A 20680-nucleotide genomic window follows, 5' to 3' on the forward strand; every position below is an offset into this window, starting at 1 on the left:
CCCCAAAAATAAAATAAATAAAAACCTATATTAATCACAAAAATGGCACTGCTAAGACACCTGCTATATTGAAATATTACATTTCCTCTGTATAAAGAATACAGTTTTTCATGAATGCTTGTCAAAGGTCTTGAAAGAAGACAAGTAGCCCACGGTAACCAGCCAAACCTTGACCCCCCTTTTGTTCCTTGCCTTATATTCCTGATTCTCTTCTAATGCAACCCTCCTTCATCCAAGAAGTGACACTTTTATAGTTTATTTTATTTTCACGACCCTGTTCCCTTTGTAGAAGGGAAATGAATCTTCCCTGAAAATCTTCCAGAACACCTGGAGCAGCACAGGCCTTTACAGAGACATACAGACCTACAGATCAGCAAAGAGCTGATGAAAATCTCAACAGGCCTGTAAATTTACACCAGATCACGCCATCTGTACAGGAATACTGATGTACCATGTACAAAAGTTCTAGGATTATTCGTCTAAAGCGGATAGCAGATTATTTATACGCCAAAGACATTGATTCTTATATGAATACTAATAAAGGCCAGAAGCAGGATTTCCATGATAATCTCCAAACTCAATGCACGGTCCTGCAGAAGCATTAATCAGTTATACAACACACACACATATATATCCCCCTAAAGGACCACCAATCGCCCCCAGATCCAAGTATAGCGGCAAAGAAGTTTCAGTTGGATTTTTTCCTGAGTTGATTCTCTGACTGGAGTTAGGAGTGGCTGTAGGCAGTCTGTGGTATTTAAGGATATTTTTCTGAGCTGATAAAATGTCAAGGTTGACTCCAACAGGTGTAGCAGCAATTCCACCTTATCTAGCGTCGCACCAGCCATCGGTGGCTGAGCCCAGTTAACATGCAACTCGGCTCATATCACTGTCTGATAAGTGTGCCCACACAGAGACATGCAGCCAACCCTTCACTGAGTCACATTTACTCAAATTGGGAATTGGTAAGTGTGTGTGTGTGTGTGTGTGTGTGAGACAGAGACAGTTTCTTTAGAAGTAGGAGGATCCGATTTTTTTAAACTCTCAAATCTGGACCCGCAGGTAGTAGAGGGCATCCCTGTGAATTTTTTCGTGGGAGGCGGCCATCTACTACCCATATCTGAAATAATGACTGGAATAATAATGTATGTAGATGTAAAAGATATAACAACTGTAATTTCATCTAAAACGAGATAAACTTTCATACAGTATAGCAGACACATATCTGCAGTTCAAAGTTGCGACGGAATTATCAACATTTAAGTATACATTAAGAAAATTGATACATTTTAAATGTGCCACACCACTTTAAAGAACTTCAGTTCTTCCAAAAGTTAATGTCATGTTCCTTTCCTTACAATATAAAGGAAGTAAACTTGAGAACTGGATCCATCTGATTTGTGAACGAATCATTAAGAAGATCCAACTCACGTAAATGAACTGTTCACAAATAGGAACTTAGTGGAACTTATATTTCAGTCTTTTCCTCACACAAAATTTAGAAGACTTGAAACAAGTCAAATTAACTACTTTTGTAGTTATTTTATAATACTATTTTATACAGGCCTTTCTTTTTGTCATTTTTGAGGTTGCTTTGTGCCAATTTGTGGACTACTTTTATAATAATATTTTGTATTTGAAACCTTTTGTCGCCTGGGTAACACTTTATAATAACTGCATGCTATTAATACTTAGTTAAGCATTAGGAAACAGTTAATTCATCATTTATGAAGCATTAATAGACATTTATAAGCAGTTTATAAATACATATATAAATGCTTTATACCTGATTTAAAAGCATATCTATAATGTATTTAATAATTGTTTTTTCATACTTTATTAATGATCAATTTATCATTTCTAAATTAAGTATAGCATTATTTACACACCAGTTATTAAGGAGTTGTCAGTGGTTCATAAGATCACTTAGAAATTGTAAGTAAATGATTAATAAACTATTTAAATGTGCATTAATACATCTTTTTATTCAGACATATAGTAATAGTTACTTATATTGTTAATAAATGGTTTATTAACATGTATTTCTACTGTAATTCAGGGTTAATTCATGTAGTTGTTAGTTAACTATTTTTGTGAGCTCATCTAAAGTGAGGACTATTTATGCCTTGTAAAGCTTTTACAAATGAGATTTAAAGGCTGTTAATATTTCTATGTTCTGTATCACTGTGTTGTGTTTGTTTCTGTTTTTTTTGTTTAGAAGATAACTGAGCCTTTAAATATCCTTTATAAATGCTTTACAAGGCATAACTAGTCCTCACTTTAGATGAGCTCATATAAATAGTTAACTGACCACTACTAAATGCTTCATAACTACCTGAATTTACTACATTTCTTGTGATCTTATGAATCACTGGCAACTCCTAAATAACTGGTTTGTAAATAATGCTATACTTCATTGAGAAATGATAAATTGATCATGAATAAAGTATGAAATTACACATTATAGATATGCTTTTAAATCAAGAATAAAGCATTTATATATGTATTTATAAACTAATTATTACTGTCTATTAATGCTTTATAAATTATGAATTATCTGTTTACTAATGCTTAATTAATGATTAATAGTGTGCAGTTATTATAAAGTGTTACCATTGTCTGTAATTTTTTAGTTTAACAGCCAATTTGTGTATTACTTTTATATATATATATATTTATTAATTTCATTTTATAGCAATTTTTTGTCATGTTTCAGTTTGAAAGGCAATGCGAGACTACATTTATGATACTAATTTGTCATTTTATATAGATATTTTTATAAATTTTGAGATTGAGAACCAAGTGTACAGCATAAATACATAAATCTGTATAGACAAAACAAATTTTAAGGGTTACATTACAGAAATATACATGGTGATTCATGCTTTTGATGTAAACGTTCAAAACCCACCCACATATATAATTTGTAATAAACAGAGCAAGATAGCAGTAGATGTATATAAAAACGGGAGCGTTTGGTTGCACTTTTAGTGTTTTTATTTGAATGGAGAATGGGCGGCAGAGTGAGGTGGAAGCCTTGTTTATATTCTTTCAATCAAATTGCAATGGCCAGGAAAAAGCTCACCTTCTCCAAAGTTATCCTGCTGAGGATAAAGTGATTTTTGAAATGGGAGCTAGAATGACACTGACAATTCTTTATTAAGTCTTTAATTAGTCAACTTACAAGTTCTGTATATTTCAGTAGAGCAGGTTCATATAATACAACTAACTCGTTAAAGAGATCACAGAAAATGTGTTTTGTCATGCTACAGTGTGACCCATTACAAATAATGGCATGATCCAGTGTAGCATCAGGCGCAGGTAAATTACTGTCCAAATTACTGCTGTAATTTTCAGCACATTTGCATCAGTAAAATTCAACTTGTCCTAAATGCTAATGATTCACACAGACCAACAGAAGAGGAGGAGATCTCGTGCCCTGCAAAGGATGCAGTGTGCTCTCCTCCAACGAAGGTGTGTGACTAAATGTTAAGTGGAGATTTTGTGCCTTTGAGGTCAGCTTGTAATATGGTGTTATGTTAAAGCTCATTTCAAAAGAAGTTTATGGGTGCACTGGCTTATGCTGGATTTTCGGAGAAAAAAGCTCCTTGAGCTCACAAAGTTCTATTTATCGGAGGCAGACGATCATTCCTTCACATTTCATGGATGTGACTGGCCTCTTTCATCTGCGCCTTCTGGACAAGCGTGTTTTGGCTGGACTGTTGAAAGTTGTTTAAAAGTGGAAATGGCATTTGAGGCTGATGTCTGACCTTTCTACACAATCTCCAGTCTGCAGACACACACACCGTGATAGATGGCCACAAGAACATGCTGTCACAACAATAACACACACACACACACACACACAGTTTTCTATCTGGAGGTACTACTAAAGCTGAGTTTTCAGTATCATTACTCCAGTCTTCAATGTCACACATGATCCTTCAACAAATCATTTTAACATGCTAATTCAAAATCCATGATTGAAACTGTTGTGCTGCTTAACATTGGTTTTGGAACTTGTGACACTTTTTGTCTGGAATTTTTGATGAATAAAAACTTAAAAAGAACAGCATTTATTTAAAATAGAAATAATTTTTGTGTGTGTATATATATATATATATATATATATATATATATATATATATATATATATATATATATATACAGAAAATTTGAAATTACTACTTTTATTCAGGAAAGTTGATAGTATAGTATACTAGTATATTATAGTGATAGTAAAGACTTCTATTGTTACAAAAGATTTGAGATGAGGCATGAGTTCATCCATCAGATATTATATACCACCACCAATGGCTTTAAATGCTTTGCAATTGAGTGCATGTTTGAGTATGTTTCAGTTCCAGTAGATCTTTGTATGAATACAATGCATTTCTCCACCACCAGAAAGTTTTTAATCGAAAAACTAAAATGTTACTAAAAACTGTGTATTATTTTTGATTATTATAATGTTAGAAGAAAAAAAAAAATCACCAGAATCAATTATTCGAAATAAAAAAAAATCACAAGTACCTGCAAATTTTTAGGTAGATTTGGAATCAGAACCAGAATTACTAAATTCTCCAAGACTCACATTTTTACCTAGAGTGAGCTGTAGACATTCGGTTTTGTTTGTATGACCAAAGCAAGACTGTACTGAGAGCACAAATTGAGACAAAAAATATCAGTGAAACAGAAAACGAAATGAGGAGAACGACAGCAAAACAAATGAAGGAGTACAAGGGCAAGACAGCGGTAGATACAGAGAGATACAGTGCGTGAGAGATTGGTTGGGTGTTCTGGCAGATAGGGGGTCAATGCTTCTCCCCGGAGCCCCATTACCAGGTGGCATTAACAGATGTGGTGGGCCAATGGGGGCATGGCGAGGGCCCAGAGAGAGTATGTGTATGTGCAACTGTGTGTGTGCGAGAGAGTGAAGGAGAACAATTTGATAGCATCTCCTCTTCACCGCAGCCACCAACACACCATCATCAATCACTGCCAAACACAGCAGTGTGTGCACACACACACACACACACACACACACAAACACACCAATAGTCATTCACATCGGTGAACATTTAAGTCATGTTTACCTGTGCAGGGCAGAGAGTAGCCCACCAGCGGTTCCTGGATAAACTGTCGCTCATTGAGTCTGGTCACACAGTACAGGTGGAAGCACTCCAGGCAGATCACGTGACGCTCTGCACACTGAAACACCAGCACTGGAGTCCTGGAAGACATGGTGAGGCCTGAGTCACACTTACAGTCTACAGTTACACAACTCCTCATCATATGAGTGTTTACAGGAAAAGTACTACTAGTTTCCAGCAATTATGTCTGTCCACACTGAACGCAACAATGCTGTGATGTAATAAAATCACAGCGAATTAGAACATAACTGTTGTGCATACACTTAAATATCATCTTACTAAGACGTAATAATGGGAATGATTGACAACTGATATTTATATGCATTTTATTCAAGTCTGTTATATTGTTATAAATATCTCAGTGATTACATGATACTTCATCTTACTTTTTGGCCATATATATATATATCAGCATCTCTACCAAATAGCATATTTTTGCACAGTTCGAACCTCTGAATAAAAATTAGGTTTCTTTTCCTCCTTGAGTATGAGCTTCATATCATACCATATGAGCAATAAAACCAGGTTAACATTTAGGGCCCTATCATACACCCGGTGCAATGCGACGCAATGAGCAGCGCAAGTGTGTTTGTTAATTCAGTCTGGCGCCGTTCACATTTTCCCGTCCAGCGCCACATCGTTTAATTAGCAAATGCATTTGCGCCCATTTGTGTGCCCATGGGCGTGCTGGTCTAAAAAAAACGAGGTGTGTTCGGGCGCAGTGCTGGCGCAGTGCTGGCGCATTGCTGGCGCATTGCTGGCGCATTGCTATTTTAAGGAGCTGAAAATAGACTGCGCCATAGACCAACTCAAACCTGGTCTAAAGTCTGAAGTCAATGGCACAATATGCTTTTGTTATTTAAAGAGCGCGCTGGTAGAAAATGCACCTCTGGGAGGGTACCCAGTGCACGTTGACATTGCTTATTACACACAGGGATGCGCATCACACAAACATGGCAAATATTAAAAACAAAAGGATTACAGTGTAAAATAATATTATTGTGTAGGCTACATAAATATAAAAATGTAATGATGGATAGTCATTGCATGTACCTATTTGCAATTCATCCTATTACGACTTATAATGATGAATGAAATTGGCGAATTAATTTAACAATCCTGCCAATTCACACACATATATATTAAGTGACTCATCGCATAGAGCTTTGGTGGATTCCTGCTTGTCCCGTAGGTGATCTGCTCATGTGCTTTAACTTCGTGCACGAGCATATAGGTTTCTTCTCTTGAGAAACGTTCAGCTTTTCAGTCAACAAATCCCACCATGTAAATAGCGATCCGCCATGGCGCGAGCGCATCTCGCTCTTAAAGAGAATGGGAGATGACACTCTGGTTGGTTTATTGAACGTTACGCCCATTACTCATTAAGAGAATAGGGACAAACCATTCTAAAAACGCGCCCTGGCGCACGGACCATTTTTCCGTCATTAAAATAGCAAAAGTGGATTTGGACACACTCTGAGTGCACCTGCGCCATGTGCTTTACACTTTGCGTTTAGATCGTTAAAATACGGCCCTTAGTATGTTGCATTGTTGCATAAAAAAAGTACTGGTTGAGTTTCACACTAGTCTGAATAAAAACAGCAGACAGGCTGAATGAAAATGCAGATTCACTCTCTGACAAGCAGGCAACACTTATGAAAAAATGGATATATGTCACATAGAAAATTTGTCACAAGAATTTTGTTAGGGAAAACATGTCCAGGTCACATTTTTCAATACACCCCCCCCCCCCAACCAGAAAATAAAGAAAGAATATGGGCTCAAGACATGGAATAGGGTCTTGGGGCAAAAATGCCACTAAATTGGACAAAAATGCCCCTGCACAAACAAATTAAAACTATTACATCTGTTGCTAACAAAGTGTAAATTAATAGAAAGTTCTGACTGTTGAGCTTAAGAGATGCAATGGCCAATCATATACGTTCAGATGAGACATTGTTGAAACTGATTTGGCTGCTTTTAGCCTTACCCTGGAGTTGGTTCACCCTCCGCAAATCACAATAGAATTATTTAACAATTTAAAGGTTTTTTTGCATTATGGCAATTATAATTTTTGAAGGGAACATGCTAAACAGTCATTAAAATAATGGCACAATGAAATAAAATATAATGGTCCAAAATAAGAGTTTTATAGTCTTTCTGATTTTGGGATGAAATATGATCTAGAGGGTTTTCATGAGATTTGATGAGGAGAAGGCTTCAGGGAAAATGGGGGGAGATAGAGAGCTTGTTTAGGTATGCTGCTTGTTCGAATCCTTCAGAAAACTTAAAATGATCTCAAAGACCCTTGATACTTCAGTGTAGTAAGCAAAGAAACAGCCGTCTGAAATCTCATGACAATTTCTCCAGAAGTCCCCCTTGACTCTCAAACACAGACTCACTTGACTGGAAGTCAACTTGCTAACACAGTGTTCCACCTCTCTGACCCTCTCTCCCGCTTCTATTGTAACAGACTGGCTGCGTCCTTGTCAGTGCCCTTTTAAACAAATGGAGATCTCTGAGGAGGAAGAAGAGTGGAGAGCAGGATGGGGGAAAAACAAAGCTCTACTCAGGAAAGTAATTGCAGCGCTACTTCAATCAGTCCTTGATTTGAATGGTGGTTGTTGGTGATTGGGCTCTATTGTCTGGTTCTCCAGGCGCTTGACGCCCGCCCGACCCTCTGTGCGAGAGCAGCAGGTAGGAACGTTCCACAAGACCGCCCCGCTAATAGCTGACCTTCATTGGCAGGACACACTTAGCCCCGGCTCTTTCCTGAAAAATGTCAACTGCCGATTGAAGGGCCGCACAGCTGGAGGCGCATGTAGACTCAGGTGTATGAGCAGCCTGTCTTTCAGAATGTTTGTATCAATCTTTAGTTTACTTGTACAATGTGTTGCAGGTATTTCATATTTTCTTACTGATGGATCAATCAGAAAGTCTCCAAACTGCTCTGTCAAATTGTTTTGAAAGTTACTTTTCCCATCTTGTCTATGTCTGCTATGTTTCCATCCAAATATGCAAATTTAACTTATGTGCAAAACTGGAATATTGCATAAAACTTTTACGAATAAATTAGTTTCCATCCAACTAGTCAAAAAGAACAAAACCATCACTTTCTGATAAACTGCCACTAAATATCACTAAGAAAAGTAGGAGAAGCCACTGGATATAATAATTTTCATATGTAAGGAATAACTTGTGCCTCAGAGTGAGCTGAAACACAATATATGCTGTCATTGCTTTCAGAGGTGGATGTCTGGTGTTTGGGAACGCAGTCATGTAAGAAGTATGTACAGAAATACATTGGTGACAGACTTTGCTCAGGCATTTCAGAACAATCCAGGTCTAAAAACATAAAAAAGATCAAATTTCACCATGTGTTGGGTATTCCTAGATCGCATCTTAATATATATATATATATATATATATATATATATATATATATATATATATATATATATATATATATATATATATATATATATATATATATATATATATATATAATACATTACTTGTCATTTATTTGTAATTGTTAGTAAAATTTGTGAAAATTGTTTCAAAGTAAATCCTTACACTGAAAAAAAAAATGAGTTAGGAAAAATTTCAAATTGAAAGTAAATTTTATAACTGACAGTAAATGTAACAAATGTAGAAAGACTGAAATAGTATTTTCTTGTAAAATATATTCTAATAATCTTTGATTTATTTATTTTTTTTTCTCCAGTGTTAAAGTTTTTTTTCCATGTTAACATGTCTATATATATTTGTAGCTGTTGTTTTTTATTTATAGGTTTTAATCAATTCACAGCCCTAATAGAATCCAATAGCATTGTTTGTAATTGTGGCTGGTTAGCACAAAAGCTTATATCATTTGTTGATTTATAGCATCAGGCTTGTTTAGGACGTGGTGAGATTAATGTTGTAATTAACTGTCTGATTGGTTCATTGTTGTGTAGACACATTTCGACCTCTATAATGGGTTTAGCTACAGACACATGGGGAAAACCAAGAGCTACTCACATGATGTCAGTGCAGGCGATGCAGGGCACTCTGCGTGTGTTGGGCATTATCAAGTCCAGTGCTACTGAAGTGTCATTATCACAGGTGGGGTGGGCAGCACATTTCAGGTAGAACTCCTGCAAGAAGCACAAATGAGATGTAATCATGCCCTGCAAGCCCCCACGAACAGTCTCAAACAACCCAACTGCAGTGTTTTTTATGGATTTGCAGTTTGAGGGTGGTAATATTGGACCCAGCTGGGATAAAGCTACCAATTTAGTCCAACCAGTGGACGGTCATTTTTGTCTGCCCAGCAATACAGCACTAGATGGACAAAAAGGCACAATAAAAAATGGTGTCTAGACTAAAAATCTGGCGTTGTAAAAATGAATAAATTGTGGTTGAATGTAGTATGTTGACAGCTTTGGTAAAATGTTAGTGACTATGAAATGATAAAAAGTGTGACCTTGAAATTTTGGTTTGAACCCAGTGTCGTGTTGCAGGTCTATTTCCAATGTCTTTCAAAGTTTCCTGTCCTCTATTGCTTTCTCTAGCATTAAAAAACTCCTTCTTCCAGCCAACCTGTTTTTCAGTATCCCAGCCTCACCAACTTACAAGTGCCTAAATGTACTTTAATACCACAAAAACAGTTAAGGGGCTTTTTCATTCTGGAAAGTGGCACATTAATACTTAACATAATAATACAATAAAATTGTTGCAGACTCACCGCAACTGTGCCATCACAGTCCTGTGACTGACATACTCCATGAATCTTGTTAGGGAGAAGGACATCATCCCAGCAGCATGGCCCCTACAGACAACACACAGAACATCACAGAGATGATGTCAGCCACAAGAAGATTTAGAGAACTTTGGTAATTGGATGACAAGTAAAGAGCAGGAATGTGACGAGAGAAGGGTCAAAAGAAAGAAGGAGAGTTTAACTCTAAAGTTTGAAGCTAAATAGATCAAAACCCCACAACACTGGTAAATCATGGCTTTAACTCCACATGAAAAATAACAACTTTTATTCATTATTTTTTATTATCTAAAAACTGCTGGGGCAGAGCATATCCGCAAACTCATAGAAAGATAACCAAAACAATCCCAGGTTTTTATTTAGCACAGTGGCTAGATGAACAAGTAATCAGATGTCACCCAAACTAAATATTCACTCACAGTTTAGTAGTGAAGACTTTATGAATTTCTTCACTGATAAAATAGATCGCTTTAGAAATACAATAACAAATGTAGAATCAACAGCGTCTTGTAATTCAGCTTCATTCATTGCACCCACTATAAAACTGCAGTGCTGCACAACTACAGGACAGGGAGATCTAAAAAAACTTATCACTGCATCTAAACCAACAATTTTATTAGATCCTGTACCCACTAAATTCCCGAAACAGTTGTTACCTGTAGCAGAAGAACCCCTTCCCAATATTATTAACTCATTGTTATCTCTAGGGCACGTCCCAAAACCATTCAAGCTGGCAGTTATTAAGCCTCTTATTTAGAAACCACAGCTAGATCCTAGTGAACTGGCATATTACAGACCAATTTAAAATCTTCCATTTATGTCAAAAATTTTAGAAAAAGTCACGTCTGCTCAATTGTGCTCCTTCCTGCAAAAAAAATTATATCTATGAAGATTTTCAGGTTTCAGGCCCCATCACAGAAACTGCACTTGTTAAAATTACAAATTACTTGCTTCTTGTGTCAGACCAAAGCTGTATCTTATTGCTAGTTTTACTTGACCTTTTGCTGCGTTCCACACTAAAGATCATGAAATACTCATAGATCAATTACGAAACTATACAGGTATTCAAGGGCAAGCTTTAAGATGGTTTAGATCCTACCTTTCTGATCACAATCACTTTGTCTATTTAAACGTGGAATAATCTCAGTTAAATCCAGTAAAGTATGGAGTGCCATAAGGATCTGTTCTAGGCCCTCTGCTGTTTTCAATAAACATATTGCCCCTCTCTAATATTATTATAAAATACGGGATTAGTTTCCATTATGCCGATGATACTTAACTATATCTTTCAAAAAGACCAGAATGAAACTTCTAAATTATCTAAAGCCCGACACACACTGAAAGATTTTGGTCATCTGAAACAAATTTAGAAAATCCTAAAAGATTCCTATAATCTTAGGCTAAAATCTGTAGTCTTTGATTGTTAGTTTGTGATGTTCACCAACTTTTGGCAGTGTCAGAAGATTTAGTGCACAGTCCTGCAGTGTGACATCTCCTATGACAAATGTCAAACTAATAGGATCATAATTAATGCTAGACATTTATTCTAACCGTATAAACTCTGGCGCTCTCGTCCTCTGCTCACGGAATTCATATAATTTGTTGCCTTCGCTATGATAAACACCGGTTGTGCTGCTGCTCGCAGTCACTGAACTTGTATGGGTTGATAATGTAGAACTCCAGAAAAGGTTTTTTTGCATGTCGTACAGTCTAACATTACTGACAACTGAGATCTCACAATGTGACATGATCATCATGCTCGTACAGTCTGACAAGTACAATCCTAAAGGACCTTTAAAAAATTGCACAGTGTGAGTCCAGCTTAAGCAAACAGTGTGTTAAAAATTTAAATGACTGGATGACCAATAATTTTCTCCTATTAAATTCAGACAAGACAGATATTACTTACTGGACCAAAAAAAAAAAAAAAAACAGCATACAGAATCTCATAGATTACAATTTGCATCTAGACCGATGTACTGTTTTTCTACAGTCAAAAATGTGGTTGTTACATTAGACAGCAAATAGTCTTTTGAAAATCATATTTCCCATGTTACAAAAACAGCATTCTTCCATCTTAGAAACATTGCCAATTTACGGAGCATGCTACCTGTCTCTGATGCAGAAAGCTAGTTTATGCATTCATGACCTCTAGACTGTACTTGACTGCACTGCTAGGTGGTTGTCCTTCATCTTCAATAAACAAACTACATGTGGTCCAAAATGCAGCTGCCAGAGCCCTTACCAAGTCAAGAAAATCTGCACTGCTACCTATTAAGTTCCGTAGCAGTTACAAAATATTACTACTTACTTTTAAGGCCCTATATGGTTTAGCTCCTGCGAACCTAACCTAACCTAACCAAACCAAACCAATCTTTCCAACTCCCTTAGATCACAAAACTCTGGAATCTTGGTAGTTCCTAGGATAGCAAAGTCCACTAAAGGAGGTAGAGATTTTTCACATTTGGCTCCCAAATTCTGGAATAGCCTTCCTGATAATGTTCCATCTCTTTTGCCAAGCATTCATAACTAAAGTATTTCATAACCTTGTACTTCAGTTACATCTGATCAAATGCCCATAAACATTCTTTTGCTTGGGTTGAACACATAATTTTTCTGCTTAGTTGTAGCAGCTACACTACTTTTTTTCCTTCTCTTTTTCTGGAAGTTACTAGGTTCTGGTTACTAGGAATTAAACAAACTTCAGTCTGGATCCAGCACTTAAAGGTGCCATAGATTGAAAAAAATCACTTGTTTAAGGTGTTTGAACACAGCTGTGTGGCCACAGTGTGTTATTGAGTCCGTGAGTAGCCTAACCTCTCTGCTCACACTTTTTGTGCAGTTTTCTATCAGTTTGGACTTGAATAAAGAGAGAAAACTTGCACTTAACTTTTTCACAGGTATTTTGTTTTCATAGACATATATTGTGATGTATCATTATAGAATTGTCTAGCAATATATAAATTATTGCAGAATCGCTGTATTCGTGATATAATCGTATTGTGAGCACTTTACCGTGATTCGTATCGTATCGTGAGGTACCTTGCGATTCCTACCCCTAATGATCATGTAGAACTCCTAAAACAACCCAAATATTTACAAAAAAAAATACTTTTGTGGAACAGAGTTGTGTAAAGAACAATGCACATTTAAAACAACATGAAAGAAGACCAAATAATGATAGTTTTTCATTTCAGAGTGGACTTTCCCTTTTAAAATCACCAGCATCACACCGTCCTCTTTCTCTACATGGCACCTTCATCACAAACTCTTCCTTGTCCTTCTGCCAGATTAAGACACTCTCTCCATCCATAATTGTTTTGGGACAACGCCCCCCCCCCCCCCCCCCCCACTCAGACCGTGCCTGATTAGCATAAGCATTTAAACATTTTGACAGGGCCCTTAATAAGCAAGAGAAAAGGTTAAGAAAATCATTACTCGCCCACAAGGGGAGCAGGAGGGGGTGAAGGGAAGGGAGGGCGGAGGGATGAAACCGCCGTGCCGTGGTGGAGGAGCCCAGAGATTACACGAAGACACCTGCTTAGAGACAGCAAGGAAAGGTCACACAGACCCCCTGCATGTCGGCTCAAAACAAACGCACATTCACAAACTCACATACACGCCACTGCGGGTGTAAATGATTAATGAGAAAAACGGCAATGATTTATTCAACAACACACCTCCCGCATTGTTCACATCAGTCTCACTTCCCCACCCTCTCAGGACGTTTCTTTTTTTTTTTTCCTCCATGGAAGAGAATCAACATTGCAGTCCCACAAAGCCTTAATTACATTATTGTTTAACAAACAGGGCTGTGTCTGTGAGCCAGCTGTGAGGATTCTACTTCCTGTATTCAGCAGAGACCCATCTGATACACACTGACCTAACTCGAAACCCTGGTTGGTCGACAGCACTTGCGTTCACCACACTCAATTATAGACGTTTGAAGCCAATGAAAACACAAACATGGCACACATCCAGAGAAAACAGGGTTGAAGCACACACAGCAAATACTCTGTGTTTGAACACATGGAGGGAACAGAGCAGTAAACACAGTGACATCAATCTCTGCTTAGATAAGAAACCATCTTTGGTGAAAATATCAACTGCAGTTACACTATAGGGACAACGTTTCAGAGCATTTTTATCCTATGTGAAACATCCCATGCTTTTGTTGCAAGACCCATCAGATATGTCTGAAAATGTTTATAAAATATAAAACTAATATACATTAATCATTTTACAAAAGATTTCTATTTCAAATAAAATCTGTTCTGAATTAAATTCTGCCCGAATTAAATTTCTGTTCATCAAAGAATCAAAAAATACTTCCACACTTTAGTAGTAATACTACTACTAGTACGACTACTACTAAAAATAATAATATGGACCATGTGACACTGAAGACTGGATTAACGACATTGAAAATTCAGCTTTGTCATGACATAAATGTATATATATTTTTAAATATATTAAGATAAAAAATGTAAATTTGAATTGAAATAATATCTGACAACTTTTACAGTATTTTTGTTCAGATGAATGCAGCCTTGGTGACCATAAAGGCCTGTTCACACTAAGGATGGTAACTATAAAGATAACAATAAAGATATAGTTCAAAAAATTGTTCTTAATATTTAAGTATAGCAGAGTCCATGCCACAGCTATAGCAATAAATCCACAAATAAATAATATCAGTGGAATCACTTTCAGAAAAAATTTTTTGACACCCAATCTGAATCCATGATATTGTTCATTACTGTGAACGCTAATATGGTTTATCTTTATAGTTGTCTTTATCGTTAGCGTCCTTGGTGTGAACAGGCCTCAAAGGGGTAGTTCACCAAATTTTTTTAATTCTTCCATTAATTACTTACCCTCATGTAGTTCCAAGCCCGTAAGACCTCCGTTCATCTTCGGAACACAAATTAAGATATTTTTGATGCATTGCGTGACCTCTCTGACCCTCCCATAGACAGCAAGTGTCATTACACGATCAAGGTCCAGAAACATAGCAAGGACAAAGTAGTCCATGTGACATTAGGGGATCAACCAGAATTTTACGAAGGTACGAGAATACTACTTTATATAACAACTTAATTCGACAATTTGTCTCCTCTGCATAACCCTAGCGCCATTTTGGAGAGTATCCACATTCAGCGGCTTCTCGTAGCTTCGTAAATTATGGTCGAACCCCTAATGTCACAAGGGTTATTTTACAGATTCCCTTGCTATGTTTCTGGACCTTGATCATGTAAGGATCCTTGCTGTATATGGGCGGGTCAGACAGCTCTCGGAATTCAGCAAAAATATCTTAATTTGTGTTTTGAACGTGATCGAAAGACTTACGGGTTTGGAACAACATGAGGGTGAGTAATTAATGACAGAATATTATTTTTTGGGGGGTGAACTATCCCTTCAAGACACTTTTTACAAAAACATTCCGAAACTTTTGAATGATAGTCTAAGTTTATCAATAACTAATTTATTTTATTTGATACATTAATATATGTTTTATATTTAATTTCCATGTGAATTGAATGTTCATTGCCATAAAACCGCTGTTGTATTTAGACAAACAATGGGAAATCCAAAACCCAATTTTTTGGTACTTTATTTGAATAAATATTTGAATAAATATTTGCCAGGAATTATTTATTACTTACTATTAACATCCAAGTAATAAATAGCCATTAATCACAACTCTAAAGGCCTTTTAATGTGATTTGTGTCAGTGTTTCGCAGTTTATTGAACTGTGTGGAGCGGAGCATGGAGCCACAGCATTACCCCTGGCACCGTGTTGCAAGCAGGTGAAGCGTTGTAATGCGATGCTCAAAGCTGACCCTGTTTGCTGCTGACCTTTCGAAGCGCAGCCAATGATTACCAGATAATTCACATAAGGTATCATTATGTGGGCTTTGCCACTGTAAAAAACAAAAACAAAAAAATGAAATGGAAGAGAGACAGATTTTCATATTCTGACATTCACAGGGGAAGAAAGAGAAAAAAAAAACATTCCACAAATTCTTTGTGTTCTGTAATTATAGAGGCTTTATTCCATGGACTGTCTGAATACTGGACTCTGATTTGTTGGCAGATATGCAGTAAAACATCCTAATGCACAGGTCAGTTTAAAGGTCAAAGTCAGTTTAATCACGGTTCCATATTAATGCACTGCTTTAATTGATGCACACAAACCCACACACACACACACACACACACACACACACACACACACACAGAGAGAGAGAGAGAGAGAGAGAGAGAGAGAGAGAGAGAGAGAGAGAGATCGCAAATAACCTTGTCAACACTTCCCCGCGATTTGTATTAATAAAATAGCCTAGATACTAGAACGCTACATTATATTCCTCAGCAACGAGGTGGTAATTCCTCAGGAGCTGTCCACTTAATATAAAGTGTAACATTCTGGACACCAAACACGATTTATATGTAAAGCCTAACTTACTGACTGCTGCTGTGTAACATCAGAGAAAATTACATGATAAATCTAATATAAAGTGTAACACTTTCTTTACCAAAAAGTGCTGTTAGTCCTGTAACACATTTGTACTTTCATTACCAAAAAGTGTTGTTACCAATGTCCTGTTACACATTTGTACACATACCATTCAGTGGGTTTTTACATGTGTGTATTTACACAAATATTACAGCAGTAGATACCATGTACCAATGTGTACTTACACTGTGGTTACATACTATGTACACATCTAGTTACTATGTAAGTACACAGGTATTAGGGACTCTTAATATAAAGTGGGACCAAAATTAATTAACAATAAAAAGCAGCTTGCAAATTAGAGAAACAAACATGACAAAGAATCATGATAAAAACACAAATCCTGATATTACAAAAAAAAAAAAAAAAAATTGTAGCCGAGGAGGAACAAACCCATACACCTCGATTTATAACAATTTGAGGTAAGTAAATGGTAAATTTTTTCAATTTTTAGGTGAACTTTATGGAAAATACAACCAAATAGCTCAACTTGATATACAATGTACGACAAATATTAAATCTGAAATGCTAAGCCTGTAATGTAATATCTATGGGGCTGGGGTTTCATTACAATTGGAACAACCCGAACATTATAATTAAAACTTCTAATTAAAGCCTTAGGGCACATTGCGATATTTATAATGCCAGCAATGTAGTCAAAACTGTATTTCTCATAATTGTGTTCTAGAGAAATGTAAGCCAAGGTTATTTTCTATTAATGTTCAAAGCGCAAAGATACTCGTAACAGCAATAATAAGCAGGTTTTCCCCCTCAAGGCCTAATTCAGTGATGTAGGTTTTGAAGATCCTGGTGGAAAAGTGTCTACATCATGCGCACAAATCTGTTAAAAGCCGAAGCTGGATGTTTAAGCTAGGAGTTGCTGATGGAGATTAATGTATTTGATTGAAATTGCTCCTAAGTCCAGTATCTCCAAAGGTCCAAATGAAGTGCTCTGACAGCGAGTGTGTAAACTTTGCAGTCTTCTCAGCATATTTGGAGAAAGTTCTCTGGAGAGAGTTAGATGAGAAGAGCTGGAAACCATTTCAGCCCCGAGGATGTTAAGAGCCAGACGCATCACAAGATTGGCAAAGGAATGGGGCGGCACTGGCACCGAGACAGTGGACAAACAGATTCTCAGTGCCGAAGACCACCGCGAGCAAAAAGAAAAGGCAGGTGCGGCTTAGCGACGTGTCAGTCAGCCTTCCCAAACAGCGGCAGAATGCGGAGAGGTGGGAATGCTGCCCACGCATTGGGACAGAAAGTCCATACGGACCGAAAGATAAAACAGGCCACGGGCGGAACTACAGAGGGATGGGGCTTATGACAACCATGTGGGGGCAGCGAGACGTGGGCTTGTGCTGTTCTGTATTCATACTTCAGGCAAAGAAGTGTCACTGTTAGTTAGTTATGAGACTTGGGGCAACAGAGCAAATGTTTCTGGTTAGGTTTTTTTTGTTCTTGTTGTCTCAAAGCGCTTATGAATGTGGACTAAAGAACAGCAATAATAAGCAGGCTTTTCCCCTACAGTCATCATTCAGTGATGCAGTTTCTGTTGCTGGAGCATGAGGCTGAATTATAATAACCCGCCACAGCTTGTTTAAAATGAGTGAATTAAGTTGCAAGGATCTAACTATTATGATACAATTAACCATAATAAAGAAAAGGGAAAATCTTCCCATGGCAAATTCTTAGAAATGTATTTATTGTATCAATGTTGGATTCATAATATATATTGGATTCAGGAAAGTATTATATTTACATATATAAAAAGTAATTTTTATAGTAATATTGTTCATATATATATATATATATATATATATATATATATATATATATATATATATATATATATATATATATATATATATATATATATATATATATATATTAATATAATTAATATATTAATTAATTCCCCATTTATGAATATTAATTCAGAAATGAAAAACATGCTTATCATACAAAAGGTGCCATCAAATTGTTTTATGTATGAAATTCATGTTTAATTGAATTAAAGTTAGGATTGAGTGTCACATCAATTAAACAAAAAAAGAAAAAGAAAATTACCCTATGATTTACACTTCTTCCCCTTAAGCCATCCTAGGTGTATATGACTTTCCTCTTTCAGAAGAATACAACTGGAGTTATATTACAAAATGTCCTGACTCTTCCAAGCTTTACAATTGCAGTGAATGGGGAGCGAGATTTTGAGCCCTAAAAAGTGCCTCCACACATGATTTAAAAAAAGCAAAAAAAAAAAAAAACTACATATGGTTCTGGAGGGTTTACAAAGGCTTTTTGAAGTTAAGTGAAGCGTTTTTGTAAGAAAAATATCCATTTGTAAAACTTTATAAACCGTAATATCTAGCTGCCACTAACTGTCATACTGTCATGTTCGCAAGACAGCGGGGCTCTTAGGATGGCTTGAGGGTGAGTAAATCATTGGGTAATTTTTGAGTGAACCATTTTCCTCTAAATACCTTTTTTTGTGTAGTAGTAAAAAAAAAAAAAGGTTCGATGGGTGTTAAAGGTTCTTCATGGAACCACGAGCCAAAAAAGAAAAAGAAAAAAGGAAATATATATATTTTGATAAAGGTGAGAATAAAAGTGATATAACTTTTGTATAATAATTGTATCTAAATGTGTTCTGTATAACAAACAACAAAGATACTAGTAAATTGGAATCTTTGAATTAAGAAGCAAGTTTCTATGCAAAGTAGATAGTTAGGATTAGGTGTTCTAGCAATCAAAGAAGCATATACTGTGTGTACATATACGTACCCTGCTGAGCGTAAGAGTGCCTTCTTTGCAGACTCTGCAGCGAACACGTAGTTTTCCAGGCTGAATGGCCTTGCAGACCGTCTTACAGAACACATAGAAACTGCTCTGGGCTTTAGCTTCTGTAAAAACAACCATAAACATCATGAAAACCATGCGATAACACTAAGTGTGGTTTATTTTTATTTTTTTCCAGTGTTCAAACACTGTCCCATCACAGTTACTCCTATCCCAGTACACAGTAAATCATTTGTTGGTTAGCATCGAGCATGTAAAAACTTAAATTATTATCAGCTGGTCAGCAACTTTATTAAGATTTGGAACATAACACATGGTTTACATCACTTACCCTTGAAATAGAGTGAGAGATGGGAGATATTTACATCAAATACTGTCTACTGACGTGAACTAATGTCGAAATTAGGGATGTCAGTGATTAATTGATGATCCATTAATTGTCAATAAGAGACGCAATCGATTAAAGCTGTCTATGGTTGCTTAACCGATTTAATGTTGGGCTGCGAGCGGCTCATGCACAAAACACATGCGAGACTATATAAACACATCATCATTCATTCACAATGTACAAATTAAGTTTTTAATGTGATTTGAACTTAAAAGTACATTAAAATAGAAGCAACACAAATTCTTTAACATGGAAAGCAATAGAAATGTAGTAACATTTCTCCAGATAATTATTTCATATCGTGCGCTTTGCAGGCCTGCGGGACACAGGACAGAAAGGCTGTCCTACAACATGTTAATTCATTCCTACAACTTATTAATTTGTGGCAACTGTCCATGGTTCTTTAATTTTGTTCCTTAACCCATGATTTAACTGAAAGCATAGTCACAATTAACATATTCCAGCTAACCTGTTATTCCTCTAATTAACAAAGCTTTTATACTACACTTGTCATAATCAGAGTTTATAATTTGTAAATAAATAATCACTGGATCCAAAACAACAATTAAAAGGCGCTGTGACCGACATTGATGTTTTCCCGAAAACTCAATGATGTCACTAAACGGTGCCACAACAAGAATCATTTACAAGTTTCTGCATGGACCTAACTAGGCACAGGTTTTCAAGCCCTGGGACAAAATTGGATGCTTTAAGGAAAATGTATAGCCTATATAAGTAATAGGCCTAAAAAAAAAATCTGTCTCATCTGTGAGTGGCACACGTCTTGCACTTGTCGCTAATATGCTAGAAAACATGCACAAAAATATATATTGTAATACAAATAATGCATAACACAGTTGTAAAAAAAAGATTGTGAGATTATTTTTTCATTTTAACAATGGCAGACAATAAGACTGTTCAGAAAAACAAATTTTTTAAATTCTGTTTGATGACAAAAATTACACTTTTATATATCCAGTGCATTCCTTTATTTATGAATGGGACCAACTGAGCAACTTAACTTTAGTTTCCATTGCTTCTTGTGCTCTTTTAGTTTACAGCT

At 36.3% G+C, this 20680-nt stretch overlaps 1 protein-coding gene across 2 annotated transcripts in view; it reads right to left on the reverse strand.

The window, feature by feature from the left end:
* prkn (parkin RBR E3 ubiquitin protein ligase) overlaps nucleotides 1-20680 on the reverse strand; it is a 113705-nt gene that overhangs the window by 46537 nt on the left and 46488 nt on the right. For both annotated transcript variants that reach the window (XM_052572011.1, XM_052572012.1), the window contains 4 exons: nucleotides 19215-19333; nucleotides 9883-9966; nucleotides 9177-9292; nucleotides 5097-5233 (listed from right to left, as the gene is read on the reverse strand). In XM_052572011.1, the coding sequence (XP_052427971.1) occupies nucleotides 5097-5233; nucleotides 9177-9292; nucleotides 9883-9966; nucleotides 19215-19333 (456 nt within the window). The remainder of the gene's footprint in view (nucleotides 1-5096; nucleotides 5234-9176; nucleotides 9293-9882; nucleotides 9967-19214; nucleotides 19334-20680) is intronic.

This window comes from Carassius gibelio, chromosome B13, assembly GCF_023724105.1.
Source record: "Carassius gibelio isolate Cgi1373 ecotype wild population from Czech Republic chromosome B13, carGib1.2-hapl.c, whole genome shotgun sequence".
Lineage (NCBI taxonomy): Eukaryota > Metazoa > Chordata > Actinopteri > Cypriniformes > Cyprinidae > Carassius > Carassius gibelio.